General features: G+C 41.2%; 1 protein-coding gene across 1 annotated transcript; it reads left to right on the top strand.

Annotated features, from left to right (window-relative positions):
* The first annotated feature begins 447 nt into the window (after nt 1-447).
* LOC139473661 (uncharacterized) lies at nt 448-13,403 on the top strand. Its single transcript, XM_071256353.1, has 4 exons — nt 448-535; nt 9,889-10,003; nt 12,160-12,272; nt 13,221-13,403. The coding sequence occupies exons 1-4, from the start codon at nt 505-507 to the stop codon at nt 13,289-13,291; spliced, it is 330 nt and encodes a 109-aa protein (XP_071112454.1). The 5' UTR covers nt 448-504; the 3' UTR covers nt 13,292-13,403.
* Nucleotides 13,404-15,165: the final 1,762 nt, after the last annotated feature.

Genomic DNA, 15,165 nt, shown 5'->3' with positions numbered 1-15,165 from the left:
AGAAGATTGCTGCGTGCGGCATAAAACAACAAACCAACCAACCAACACCCATAGACCCCTGTGGTTGGCTGAGATCTCAGGGTTAGAATAAGGTGGCAGACAAGATACACAGGTCGTAAGCAAGGAATGAATCGGGTAGTAGGCTCGATGAATGGACTTATTGCGTTTCATCGCACCCCGAAGGCGTGGATCGTTGCTCACAATATCGACCACTGGCCGTCGGATCCAGACTTGGTTATGTACACATACAACAACCAACTTTCTAATTAATACACGAAATATAAATACGTCCCTAAGTTTAACCTATTTATTCACTCACATTTAAAACCAGATAAGACACCACATGGCAAACTTTTGCATGTCTATTGCTCCGAGTCTCTAGTGGATAAGATTTATTGCTGTTCACTGCGATAACAACACCCCACAGTCAACACATTCAGGTCACTTGTCATTCCTTCATAGTGGAAACAGGTGCAGTGCTCATTCACGGAAGCAACGTTTCCAATGATGCTGTCTTGGGGTTTTGTGTTTGCACGTAAGTTACATATTGTATATCTACGCTCGATCTTATCAACTTTGTGTCTACATCTCTGCTTCGCCCCCGAGAACGCGTAAGTCCACTCGAAGCAGGTTTAGTTCCCAGCAAGAGTGAGAGAGTGAGTGAGTTAAAGCTTTATGTCACATCGGCAATATTTCAGCCATATCGTGACGAGAACACTTATAATACTGACATTAAAATAAAACACCTGTCATCGACGGACAGTAAAACAACTAGCATATCACAGTTTAGAAGTAAAACTAGTTTAGAACAATTAAAAGAATAACCTATTATTCAACAATACATTATAAAAAACGGGCTAGAGATCGCCAGCAACCAAAGTTAGGCCACCTAACTGACTGACAATACTTCTGCTACCTGCACGGCTCCCCAGCAGGATTTACACCATCCCTTCATCTGCTGGCGATGGTACGCAATTAAGCCATAATTAAAACAAAACAAATATACTACGTTTAAAAACAGTGGTAGGAATAAATGTACTTTCGGGACGTGGTCTTACATAACCTCTCAGGGGGACAATAATTCTACACTACTTCAACCCCCTTTGAGGATACAGCCACTAACCATCTAAGTTACTCAGTAAACACTACCAATATTATAAAAATCAACTATCTACACAATCAAAATTTATCAATAAGTTCTATTTCTTTTAAAAATCCAACAATTAAATGACAACTGATATTATTAAAAAAGATCCTTTAGAGACGATGATTTGAAATAGTTATCCCTTGTGATGGCAAAATCAATACAGTCAAGCAGGACATGCTTGACCGTGATTCTCTCATCACAAGGGATACAAAATGGAGGATCCTCACCTTTCAGTATATGTTCATGTGTATACCTGCTATGGCCAATACGACATCGTCGCTCCCAGCAAGACGTAACAGGGGCGTAACAGAACGGTTGATCAGCTCTGTGATGTTATGATAGTGTTGTCGTACCCCGACGGCGTGGGATGTCGACGTTGCATCATTGATTTAAAGTGGAAATCAGTGATTGATATTATGAGCAACGTCCGACGTCCAACGTAACATCGGGGTTATTTGCACGCGTTCTTAATGCTGGAATATTGCAGATTGTGGCGTTTTACGAAACAAGCAGCCGTAACTGGTTTAGACATGCATTCCCTTTTCACGAACACCTGGTGTCCTCTCTGATTATCAGTGGTCAATTCATATAATTTTCACAGCTATGGAGACGCGTGAAGATCCGGGGTAGAATAGGTCTTTAGCAACCCATGCTTGCCGAAAAAAACGACTATGCTTGTCGTAAAAGGCGACTAAAGGGATTGGGTGGTCAGGCTCGCTGACTTGGTTGATGCATGTCGTCGTATCCCAATGGCGTGGGTCGATGCTCATGATGTCAATCACTGGATTGTCTGGTCCACTCGATTATTTACAGACCGCCATCATATAGCTGAAATATTGATGAGTGCAGCGTTAAGCGAAAAACAAACAAACAAAGCCCTTTATGCCAATTTGAATTTGCTACGGCGAATAATGTACACTAGATATTCTCTTGCATTGGTAATTAATAGCCTAGTGGTTAAAGCGTTCGCTCGTCAGGCCGAAGACCCGGGTTCGATTCCCGACATGGGTACAATGTGTGAAGCCCATTTCTGGTGTCCCCAGCCGTGATATCGCTGGGATATTGCTAACAGCGGCGTAAAACCATACACACTCACTCACTCACACTCATCAATGTGGGCTTTCCTCCCACATAAAGCTGACACGCCGTAATATAACTGGAAAACTGTTCAAAGCGGCGTTAAACCCAACTTATAACTGAAAATACATCACTACCCAAATGCACCAAAGTGACTCATTTGCACCAAACTGAGTCAAAGTATGTCATGGTGACAAGACAGGTAATGATTTAACTAATAAATGGCTTTGATCATCGGCTTTGTGGAGTAAATGCTTCCAACAAACGATGTTTCGGAAATTTTGTGATTGTGTTGTTACCATTTTTGTTTTGATGAATTAAATCCCGTTGGTTGCGATGTTAAACAACAAAGAAACAAACAATACTATTCGTTGTTAAGCGACTAATATTTTGCAAAATAGGTATTTTCTGTCCATGGCGAAGGTTTCATGTCATTTTTATGCAAACTGTGTAGAGCAGGACATGTTTACGCTTTTCACGAATATTACTGATTTTCAGTGATCCATTCATGCAGGACCGCCTCCGTGGTCTAGTGGTAGAGCGTCCGCCCGGAGAGCGGAAGGTCCGGGGTTCGATCCCCGACCGCGTCATACCAAAAGACTTTAAAAGATGGTACTTGTTGTTACCCTGTCTGGCGCTCGGCATTAAAGGGCTAAAACAAGGACTGGTCGGCTCGGAGTCAGTATACTGTGTCTGAGTGGGGTATTCATGTTAAACTGCGGCATGGTATCTCAGTGAGCGAGCACTATAAATCGGCATCAGTCCGGACTAGTACAAACAGCCACACAAACACATACACGTACATGCACGTTGCTATATAAGTGCAATAATCTTGGACGCGACGATAAACCCCATTTCACCTCACCTCACCATTCATGCAATTTTCATCGCTATTTTGCCTATGACGCCCATTGGAATATGTTTGTCAGATCATGGAGACTGATTATTATCTGGCACTGACGTTCAATATTTATGGCTAGGTGTGTAAAAGTGTCAACTTGTCTGTCCATTGGTTAAAGTAGATAACAATGAGTCGTAAACCAATAAAGTTATAAACACATCGTCTTAACGTATTTGTTTGTGGCAATCAACGTAATAAAAAAATCGTTAAGGCAGGACGGGGTTATTTTAAGTGGGTCATAGTGAAACTGTTATAAGTTTTTTCATCTTTCATGGACAAAGGGACATCGTGACTTCAGTGAGTGAGTGAGTGAGTGAGTGAGTGAGTTGTGTTTAACGCCGCTTTTAACAGTATTCCAGTTATATCACGGCGTGTCAGCTTAATGTGAGAGGAAAGCCCGAAGTGATGCAGGTCTCAGACGTCTACCACTTTCGTTAAAAAACAGGGGTATGGTGCTGACAAACATAGAAACATAATCGGGGCAAACCGGGATTCCAACCCACAATCATAGGTTTCTGGCGTGCCCAAGGGACGCAACTCCACAACGCCGCTTTGAACTGCACAGTATTTCAGTTGTATCAGCTTAATGTGGGAGGAAAGCCCGAAGTGATGCAGGTCTCAGACGTTTACCACTTCGGTGAAACCCACGAGCACGGTTGTGGTGCTGACAAACCTAGAGACATAATTGGGGCGAACCGGGATTCGAACCCACAATCATAGGTTTCTGGCGTGCCCAAGGAACGCAACTCTGCACAGCGAATCGCGGCGCCTTAGACGACTGGGCGACCCATGCCCCCTCGTGACTTTATACTCGTTGTGTCGGTCGGTCGTCATGAGTCGTCCTTATCAATGATATTAAAAGAAATTGTGAACGCATGCTATGAAACGGCAGATCAGAACAAACGTGACGAGCGAACACTTACAAGCCATGGACTCTGTACAACTCTAATTCACAAGGAAACCAACAAGGACATTGTATTTCAAACTTTAGGGAAAAAAGAGAGCTTGGAATTTGGCGTTATATATCTTTGACTGTCCATTTGCCGTCCTATAATTATGTTGCAACACAATAATAGCAGTGGTGTGTGGTGTGTGGTCTAGAGGTGAGGTGAGTTGAAATTGGGTTTAACGTCGCACGTCGCACGTCCACACGTGTGTGTGTGGCTGCTTGTACTATCCGGACTAATACCGATTTATAGCGCTAGCTCACTGAGATACCATGCCGCAGTTTAACACGAATACCCCACTCAGACACAGTATACTGACTCTGAGCCGACCAGTCCTTGTTTTAGCCCCTTTATGCCGAGCGCCAGACAGGGTAACAATAAGTACCATCTTTTAACGTATTTTGGGATGACGCGGCCGGGCCGCCCGGACCTTCCGCTCTCCGGGCGGCCGCTGTACCACAAGACCACGGAGGCGGTCTGTGTGGTGTAGAACCAAACCCGGCAACGTTGTTTCATTTTGTATTGATGTCAGACAGACAGTTTATTCAGTAAGAAGGCCATAGGCCCATAATACAGACAATAGTTGATTGCATGAACTACGCATGCCAAGGAAGTAGTCGATTTAAGTTTCTCTTAGCCATTGGACTTTATATAGATATAAATATGTATTATATACAACATCAAAGAGTGTATCTCCCCAAATCAATTGCAAGTTTAAACTTGCTACATCTGAAACGAGTCATACATATTCTCAGATGTACTGGTATGGGGAGTGTAAGATAGTTTTCTGCATTTAACAGAGATTTAAAATGTTTATAATAAAATGTATCAGATATACTATTGATAGAACTACACCATGATTGTTGGAGGTTATCAAATAATCTTTGCTTAAAAGAATGAATAAATGATGTCCAGTTAATAATTGCTTATTTAATACATGTACTATACACCTTCAGTGCCTCTCATATATTCGAGTATTGTATGTGCACACACCTTCAGTGCCTCTCATATATTCGAGTATTGTATGTGCATACACCTTCAGTGCCTCTCATATATTCGAGTATTGTAAGTGCACACACATGTACAGCCATATACTTAAAAGGCAATAATTCCCCAACTTCAATCGACACCCTTTTGAATCCATGCTGCATCACTCAATATTGTCGCTGACTCCAAATACATTGGGGTTTTTTCAATGAAGAATGAGGAAGGACAGTATGTCGCTCCGTTACCTGTACTTGTGACAGTGATAAACAAAATATGTTGATGTTCTTATTCTCAATTCCCTTTGGCAGTACATAAACTAAAACGAAAAGATATTCGACGACCAGACAATCCAGTGATTGACATCATGAGCATCGATCCGAGCAGTTGGGATACGATGACATGCATCAACCAAGTCATCGATCCCGACCACCCGATCCTTTTAGTCGCCTCTTCCGAGAAGCATATAGAGCGGCACCCCAGAGCACTTTGGTCAAACGAACAAGGTACCAATATCCGAACACAGGAACATTTACTGTGTAACCCAACATATTCATATATGGATGTCTGCCGGGGAGCCCCTGCTGCGTGTGGCCCCTGGCCCCCCAAAAGAAGGGGCCATTCAAGGGCTGGATCAAACATTGGAGGTACCACATGAAAGTAAGTGTAAATGAACTGGTACATCTCACAGAGTACAGAATGGGCCACGCCAGACAAATCTTCCTCTGCAAAAGGCCTGCCAGACACCCCCAAAGAGGGTCCCCAAATTTGGGCTGGGTTAAACATTGGAGGTACCACATGAAATCAACATAAAATGAACTATTTCACTCTACTAAGAATAAAAAACCCATTGCCAGACAAATCGTCTGCTGCAAAAGGCCCGCCAGACACCCCCAAATGTTGACCCTTAATGCACTCAGTGAACACTCTGGTAAAATTTGACTAGAATATACATTCAAAGTACCAGATGAAAGTAAGTTTAGATGAACAGGTACATGTTACTGAGTACAACACGGCCCATACCTGACAAATTTTCCTCTGCATAAGGTCAGCCAGACCCCACAGAGAGGGTCCCAAAATTTCGGCTGGGTTAAACATTGGAGGTACCACATGAATACAACATAAAATGAACAATTGCACTCTACTTATTGCACAACACCCATTGCCAGACAAATCATCTTCTGCATAAGGCCCGCCAGACACCCACAAAAAGTTGACCCTTCAGGTATACACGGGTACAATTGGTGTGGAATATATATCGATTGTACCACATTAAGGTACGTTTGAATGAACAGGTTCATATCACAGAGTACAGAATGGGCCACACCAGACAAATCTTCCTCTGTATAAGGCTTAAACATTGGAGGTATCACATGGAACCAACATAAAATGAACTATTACACTCTACTCATTACAAAATACCCATTGCCAGACAAATCCTCTTCTGCATAAAGACCGCTAGACACACCCTCACCCCACCCCACACAGTTGACCCTCTGTAATCCCAGTGTGCATAATGAAACATTGGACATCAGCTCTGAGAGTCAACAGATGGTCAAATTTATGCTTTGTTCTTAAAGATGGAAGGTTTTTATTGAGATTAAAATCACGTATTTATAAAATCAGGTCTTTGAATACTAGTATTGATATCATAGATTAGGCCTATCGTTGAAATGTAATAAAAAATGGCATGAATCTGATTCTTGTGAATATATATCTGATCAGCTATGAAGTCCTCAAAGCTTGCTATAGCCTGATTGCTTGGCTATGGATTCCTACAAACCCAAACATGCTTAGGTAGTCCTCAAAGCCTGCTATAAGAATTGTAAATGACAGTCCCTGATACCATTTGGAAATCTTTCGGTGATAATTGTGTTTAAAAACCTATGATCTCCGTTTCTTTAGCAAGTTTTATCATCTAAAAAGCTGAATGTAAAATTGATAAATATGGAGATATATTTGGATGAGATGGATCGGGGCCTTCGACGTCAACCACGTGTTCCACAGACACTCCTGGAACTTCGAAACATGCTCCAGCAGATATGGACAGATATCCCACAGAACTTTGTGCGACGCCTGGTCCATTCCATGAGACGAAGATGTGTTGCTTGCATCGCAGCCAGAGGCGGACACACTCGCTATTGATTTGTAAATTGACATTTTGGCGTGTTCATGTTTTTTTTAATGAAATCACGCATTTTCCGAAGTCAGTATGACAAATTAAAACCATTTGAACACTTACAGGAGTCTTTTATCTGTTGCAAGCCGAAATTGTTTCAGATTTGGTAAAAACATAACTTTGCATTAAATCTTATTCAATGTCACAGGAACTTTTGTTGTTCAGTATATAAAAATCATGGCACATAGCATCATATGCCTATCTGGCTTGTAGGAATCCATAGCCAAGCTATCAGGCTGTAGCTTTGAGGACTTCATAGCTGATCAGGTATATATTCACAAGATTCAGATTCATGCCATTTTCATTACATTTCAACGATAGGCCTAATCTTTGATATCAATACTAGTATTCAAAGACCTGATTTTATAAATACGTGATTTTAATCTCAATAAAAACATTCCATCTTTAAGAACAAAACATAAATTTGACCATCTGTTGACTCTCAAAGCTGATGTCCAATGTTTCGTTACGCACACTGGGATTACAGAGGGTCAACTGTGTGGGGTGGGGTGAGGGTGTGTCTAGCGGTCTTTATGCAGAAGAGGATTTGTCTGGCAATGGGTATTTTGTAATAAGTAGAGTGTAATAGTTCATTTTATGTTGGTTCCATGTGATACCTCCAATGTTTAAGCCTTATGCAGAGGAAGATTTGTCTGGTGTGGCCCATTCTGTACTCTGTGATATGAACCTGTTCATTCAAACGTACCTTAATGTGGTACAATCGATATATATTCCACACCAATTTTACCCGTGTATACCTGAAGGGTCAACTTTTTGTGGGTGTCTGGCGGGCCTTATGCAGAAGATGATTTGTCTGGCAATGGGTATTGTGCAATAAGTAGAGTGCAATTGTTCATTTTATGTTGTATTCATGTGGTACCTCCAATGTTTAACCCAGCCGAAATTTTGGGACCCTCTCTGTGGGGTCAGGCGGACCTTATGCAGAGGAAGATTTGTCAGGTATGGGCCGTGTTGTACTCAGTAACATGTACCTGTTCATCTAAACTTACTTCCATCTGGTACTTTGAATGTATATTCTAGTCAAATTTTACCAGAGTGTTCACTGAGTGCATTAAGGGTCAACATTTGGGGGTGTCTGGCGGGCCTTTTGCAGCAGACGATTTGTCTGGCAATGGGTTTTTTATTCTTAGTAGAGTGAAATAGTTCATTTTATGTTGATTTCATGTGGTACCTCCAATGTTTAACCCAGCCCAAATTTGGGGACCCTCTTTGGGGGTGTCTGGCAGGCCTTTTGCAGAGGAAGATTTGTCTGGCGTGGCCCATTCTGTACTCTGTGAGATGTACCAGTTCATTTACACTTACTTTCATGTGGTACCTCCAATGTTTGATCCAGCCCTTGAATGGCCCCTTCTTTTGGGGGGCCAGGGGCCACACGCAGCAGGGGCTCCCCGGCAGACATCCATATATGAATATGTTGGGTTACACAGTAAATGTTCCTGTGTTCGGATATTGGTACCTTGTTCGTTTGACCAAAGTGCTCTGGGCTGCCGGTCTAATAGTCGCCTTTTACGGCAAGCATGGGTTGCTGAAGACCTATTCTACCCCGGATCTTCACGGGTCACTTTTTATTGTAAAATAATAATGACCAACACAGGGCGTACGCCGTTCAGAATGCTGCGCTGGGACTTATGTTGCTACCCGGAGTCCCCATGGATTTGATATGACGTAATGACAGAAGGGGATTTGTAGAAACGGCGATGACCAGGCAGTTTCTGATACTCAGACAGTCTAGTACCAGCAATGAAGTGATTTTCTTCATGAAATGTTATTGAATTCTTCAGCAGCGACGTTGTATATGTTTTGCTACCAATATTGGCATACTACTAGGGCGAGACATGGCTCTCGGTGCTTTCGTTTCAGCTATTATCACTTCAAAGTCGCCTTTTACAGCAAGCATTGGTTGCTTAAGACCCATGTTCTACTCCGGATGTTCACGGGTCTATAAATAAAACATGTGGCAAATTGTGAACCTTTTGTGTGTTTTTCTTAACTAACTGATGTAGACCATTTATTTGTTCTGGTCAATAGTGCACTGACAGAGTATACCTGTGGTTTGGACTTAATCAGACCAGACCATCTTGTATGCTAAGGCTAACTCAGTGAGATATACCGATGAATAATATTGCTTCAGTGTATGTTTTGTGTTTTACCGATTAACCAAAGGAGAGACAATGCGAATGGACATCCATGTATGTCAACCTTGAAATGCAGTAAGACGTATCTCTTGGAGCTATATTCTGTGTTCATGATTGCACAATAACACGATCACTAAATCCGCCAACTTTCAGAGTTTGAATTTTATTAAAATAATCTGTTGATACGAAAAGAATCATTGTGAGAGGAAATAGCGGGTTTCAGTTTCTGTCTTGGAAAATGAAATCACTCTCATTATTTGGACTTATAATATATTACATTCGAAACAATACATGACATGTCCTCTGAATTTGTTGAGTGAACACTAAATAGATTCAATAATCAATAAATTGAAACGCAGAAATAGTTTGAAACATAGTCTGGTCAGTGGTCCGCACGTGATAGTTTTATCCACCCGCCGGGGATAAAGGCTGGGGTCCGGTGGGGGTCTCGGACCAACCCACTTGTTCTCGTTCACTGTATGGGCATGGTGTTTCAGTTGTTTGCCTGCATGGAGTCCAAAGTGCCTGTTACCCGTCACCATGCGACAGTCTGCAGAACAGGATGGATGCCTTAGTCATGGATAATAAGGATCACATTCGTCTTTGGTGCGAGTGAGTATTCTTGTATATGTTACATTGGGTGTGGAAAATTTCAGTCAGCTTACTGAAGTTGACTGAAATGTTAGGCAGAATATTTGACACATTCTAACTTGTAATTGTACAAATTTAAAAACAAAACTTATTGGCTGTCTTGATAAATAGAGGTTATCACGCGAGTGTGTTTTGGGATGGTAAATATCCTGCATTAGGAATAAACATTGTATTTAGCGAGCCTTGGCGAGCTAAATACATAGTGTTTATTCCTAATACAGGATATTTACCATCCCTAAACACACAAGCGTGATAACCTCTTTATCATATAATGTCATTCTTCAATTCTGTGGTTGAAAATCGCTTCCCCTCACTCACAAACATTACCGAAACATTGCGAGTTTTCCTGGAATGCGCGCATTAATATTTATTACGTCACAGGGTAGGTGATGTGTCAGTCGGACAGTATAGCCAATATAGTTCAAACTGAAATCTGTTTCTTATACAGTGGCGAAGCAACATATACGCAAAACAACAATTGTTTTTACTTGCCTTTCGCGACAATTCTTCGGTCTGTCCGCTAGAGTAACTGCCCTTTGTCAAAGGGAAGCTACTCTAACCCTAGTCTATGAGACATCACGGCCAGTGATTGTTCACAGTCGGTCTGTTCTGTCATAACGTTAAGAAGTGTAGTCAGATGAATACACAGCGCCAAAACGAAACAAGGTAACAATTCATACATATTTCGCCTAAACCCAACTATTTTTATTTGTGGAAAAGGTTTCAAGCCGCAGAGGTCTACAAGCACAGATATGGCTTCTGATCCCGCTTGGCTAGGCCTAGTGCCCTCGCAAAATTTATATCTCCAAAGTTGCCCAAACTTATAAAATGCCTTAGTTACGTCGCAGTTTCGACACTGACTTTCAGTATATAAGAGTGTTTTTTTAATAATTGTATCAATTATCCAGATTCACGTTGGTTAATTCTGACTCGACCGCCGAATGACAAGTGCGACGCCATGTTTGTTTATAAACACTGAAAGTAGTCCCTACTTGATCTTTGATATTTGCATCTCTATCCGCATATGACCCCAACGGATATCGTTTTTATCCGTTGGCTTTATCCTGCCGAGAAACCTACCCATTATATGATAAAAAAGGCTTATCAGGTTTCATAATGATATCCAGCTTAAAATGTTCCACATAAAGTAGACTCGTGAAGATCCGGGGTAGAATATTAAAGGTCTTCAGCAACCCATGCTTGCCGTAAAAGGCGACTGTGCTTGTCGTAAGAGTCGACTAACGGGATTGGGTGGTCGGGCTCGCTGACTTGGTTGATGCATGTCATCGATCCCAATTGCGCGGATCGATGCTCATGATATTAATCACTGGATTGTCTGGTCCAGACTCGATTATTTACAGACCGCCGTCATATAGCTGGAATATTGCTGAGTGTGGCGTTAAACAACAAACCAAACCAACACCACATAAAGTAACTTCTTTCAGTGGCATTTAGAAGTTGGAGTGATGAAGTAAGACGAGTTCTATGGATGAACAACTTCTTTATTTAGGCACTAATTGTAATAAAGAAGTTGTTCATCCATAGAACTCGTCTTACTTCATCACTCCAACTTCTAAATGCCACTGAAAGAAGTTATACGTCGTCTACATGGAGACGTGGCAATCTCAGCCATCAATAAGCACTAATTGTAATAAAGAAGTTGTTCATCCATAGAACTCGTCTTACTTCATCACTCCAACTTCTAAATGCCACTGAAAGAAGTTATACGCCGTCTACATGGAGACTGGCAATCTCAGCCATCAATAAGCACTAATTGTAATAAAGAAGTTGTTCATCCATAGAACTCGTCTTACTTCATCACTCCAACTTCTAAATGCCACTGAAAGAAGTTATACGCCGTCTACATGGAGACGTGGCAATCTCAGCCATCAATAAGCACTAATTGTAATAAAGAAGTTGTTCATCCATAGAACTCGTCTTACTTCACCACATAAAGTATGTTACAATTATTACACTATCTGAATTCATGTGGAATTACTGAACTTGTATTTATTTGTGTTTTACTGTAGATCATTTTAATGAATGAATAACTTGTTCTCATCAATGTATGGCTTAGATGTTTGCGCGCGACGTTAAGTTGTCACTTACTATTCCAGAGTGGCAGTGCCATATACCGGCTGCTTGAATAAACTTCCTCTAGATTGTCGGACAACTCGTATTGTAGACGTCATCGCAGAAACGAAATACCAAATGGAACAAATGGGGTGTGGTAAGACATTTTCTTTATGTAAAGATACGTTTACACATTAATAGTTGTTACTTGGTGTTTGGTTGCATGGGTGGCCCAGTCGTCTAAGGCGCCGCAATTTGCTGTGCAGAGTTGCGTCACTTGGGCACGCATAAACCAATGATCGTGGGTTCAAATCCCTGTTCGCCCTTATTATGTTTCTAGGTTGTCAGCACCTTACCCGTGCTCGTGGGTTTCATCAAAATGGTCGACGTCTGAGACCTGGATCAATGTGGGCTTAATCTGACACGCCGTACTACACGGACCACTGACGCATTAAACCCAACCCTGTCACTAATTGGTGACCCGTGAAGATTCAGGGTAGAATAGGTCTTCAGCAACCCATGCTTGCCATGAAAGACGAATATGCTTGTCGTAAGAGGCGACTAACGGGATCGGGTGGTCAGGCTCGCTGACTTGGTTGATGCATGTCATCGTATCCCAATGGCGTGTATCGATACTCATGATGTCAATCACTCGATTGTCTGGTCCAGACTCGATTATTACAGACCGCCGTCATATAGCTGGAATATTGTGCGGCGTTAAACAACAATCAGACAAACAAACAAACAAATAACTAATACTGTTGTCCTATATAATAATGAACAATGATTGAAAATGACCCGAACCTGCTTTTATGTCAGAAAATTGCATGATTAATTTGTGTACACGTAAAACAGATCTAACACACAAACACTAATTGGTGTTAAAGTTTTGAATGTGTCGCCACCATTTTACATATTTACAAACAAGAATACCCCATGTTAATGATGTTTATATGTACGTGTGGCATTAGGTACATTTCAATATAACAAATACAACATAGCTACGTTGAAGTTAAAACGTGTATTTACCTAACTAACACTACACAACCATGATACATTGATAATTAACTGTTTATATGTGTTGCCATGAAACCATGTGTTACAGGTTCATCTGGGGAGTTGACCTCGACAATCAGCCTGTTTATCCTGACAGCGATCAACACACTCCTTCTCTAACAAAGGAACTAACACACTGAACGCCTTGTTACAGATGTATAATGTGGTTTCGTGATGTTTTTCAATATCTTTAGGTAAACAATGTGTCACAATCTGTAGGTATCGTGCTAATATATTCAAAGCTTAAATATTTTCTATTAAATCAGATGATTATACTGGAGCCATACATGAATTGTTGCGACTTTTCTATTTACTAAATCTAATGCTGATTTATTGCATATTTAAAAAGTAAGTTCAAGTATGGAACTTCATTACATTTTGTTTCTCACAAAAAGCATAATTCAGGTTTAGAGTTTTTCTTACACATGTGAAGGCTCTAATATATGCTGCAACAGTGACTGAAGGGGTGGAAATTTTTATAAGCGTACTCATAGCACTTGTGATATTTTGGTGATATTGATGAATTAAAAATCACAAAGCACTTCCATAGTATAAAGCCATTGTACGATTCCGACTACCGTATTCGACGTAATAAGCGCCCAGGGCGCTCTCAAAATTAGAAATAGGGGGCTCTTATTAGAATATTATTTTGGGGAAAAAACAGTGTTGAAAGATAAATTTCGTGGTTTATGCTGACAGCCTGAAATGTTTATATACGACAGATATATTTTTCCAGAGTTTAATTGCCCGTAATTGAGGGTGCATATAACACAAGTGCGTATTATACGCGAATAAATAAGTCTTGTGTACATGGATCAATCGGAAGGGGTGCTAATTGGGATTGTTCACTAGCCAATATATTAGCAAATATCGCCGTGGGCGCTTATTACGTCGAATACGGTATGGCATATGCATGTGTTACGGGTGTCCGGATAAGAACAGAGGTCCCCAGCAACATATGTGTTGGGGTCAAAACATAAACATATCATGTGTAGCAACGTCCGGATAAGAACAGAGGTCCCCAGCAACATATGTGTTGGGGTCAAAACATAAACATATCATGTGTAGCAACGTCCGGATAAGAACAGAGGTCCCCAGCAACATATGTGTTGGGGCAAAACATAAACATATCATGTGTAGCATTGTCCTGATTTTGATTATCGTTTATCTTCTGTAATAGGCACGAATCCATGTTAATTTGTGTATCACATTTGTTACATATATCTTGTCGTAACTAACTGGCTCGGTTGGTGAGGCTTTGTGATTAAGTTGATGCATGGCATCTTATTGAAATTCCGTGGATCGATGGTCGTTTTGTAAAAGGCGACTATGCTTGTTGTAAGAGGCAGCTAACGGGATCGGGTGGTCAGGCTCGCTGACTTGGTTGATGCATGTCATGCGTGGATCGATGCTCATGGTGTCAGTCACTGGATTGTCTGGTCCAGACTCGATTATTTACAGTCCCCCGTTATTTAGCTTGAATAGTGCTGAGTACGGCGTTAAACAACCATCAAACAAACATATCGCTAAAGGCATTTGAATTGCTGTTTACATCAAACTGCACAAATATTATCTGGTTCAGGTTCGATTTATTACATACACATTATGGCTGGAATACTGCGGCGTGAAACGAACACAAGGATTGGACGTGTTTTTCAAACCTTAAGTGATGTCATTCGAGTATTATTGCATATGATTCTTGAATTTAACTAGCCAGAGGGGTTGGGCTATTAAAGATTAAAGATGTGTTGGTTAGTATGGTATTATGTTGTATAACCCAAACTTAAGGTAATGGTATTTGATAGTTATTCATGCACACATGGTCATGTTTGTTTGTTTGCTGCTCTCGACACTATTACAGCTACATGACGGCGGTCTGTAAATATTCGAGTCTTGTCCAGATAACCCATCAATGCATCAACCAAGTCATCGATCCCGACCACCCGATCCATTCAGTCGCCTCTTCCGACGTTGCTGGGACCGATGTTGTTACC

Source organism: Haliotis cracherodii, unplaced genomic scaffold (genome assembly GCF_022045235.1).
Source record: "Haliotis cracherodii isolate W230 unplaced genomic scaffold, xgHalCrac1.p SCAF_3, whole genome shotgun sequence".
Lineage (NCBI taxonomy): Eukaryota > Metazoa > Mollusca > Gastropoda > Lepetellida > Haliotidae > Haliotis > Haliotis cracherodii.
Note: the sequence above shows the minus strand (reverse complement) of the source record. Positions and strands in the feature narration are given on the sequence as shown.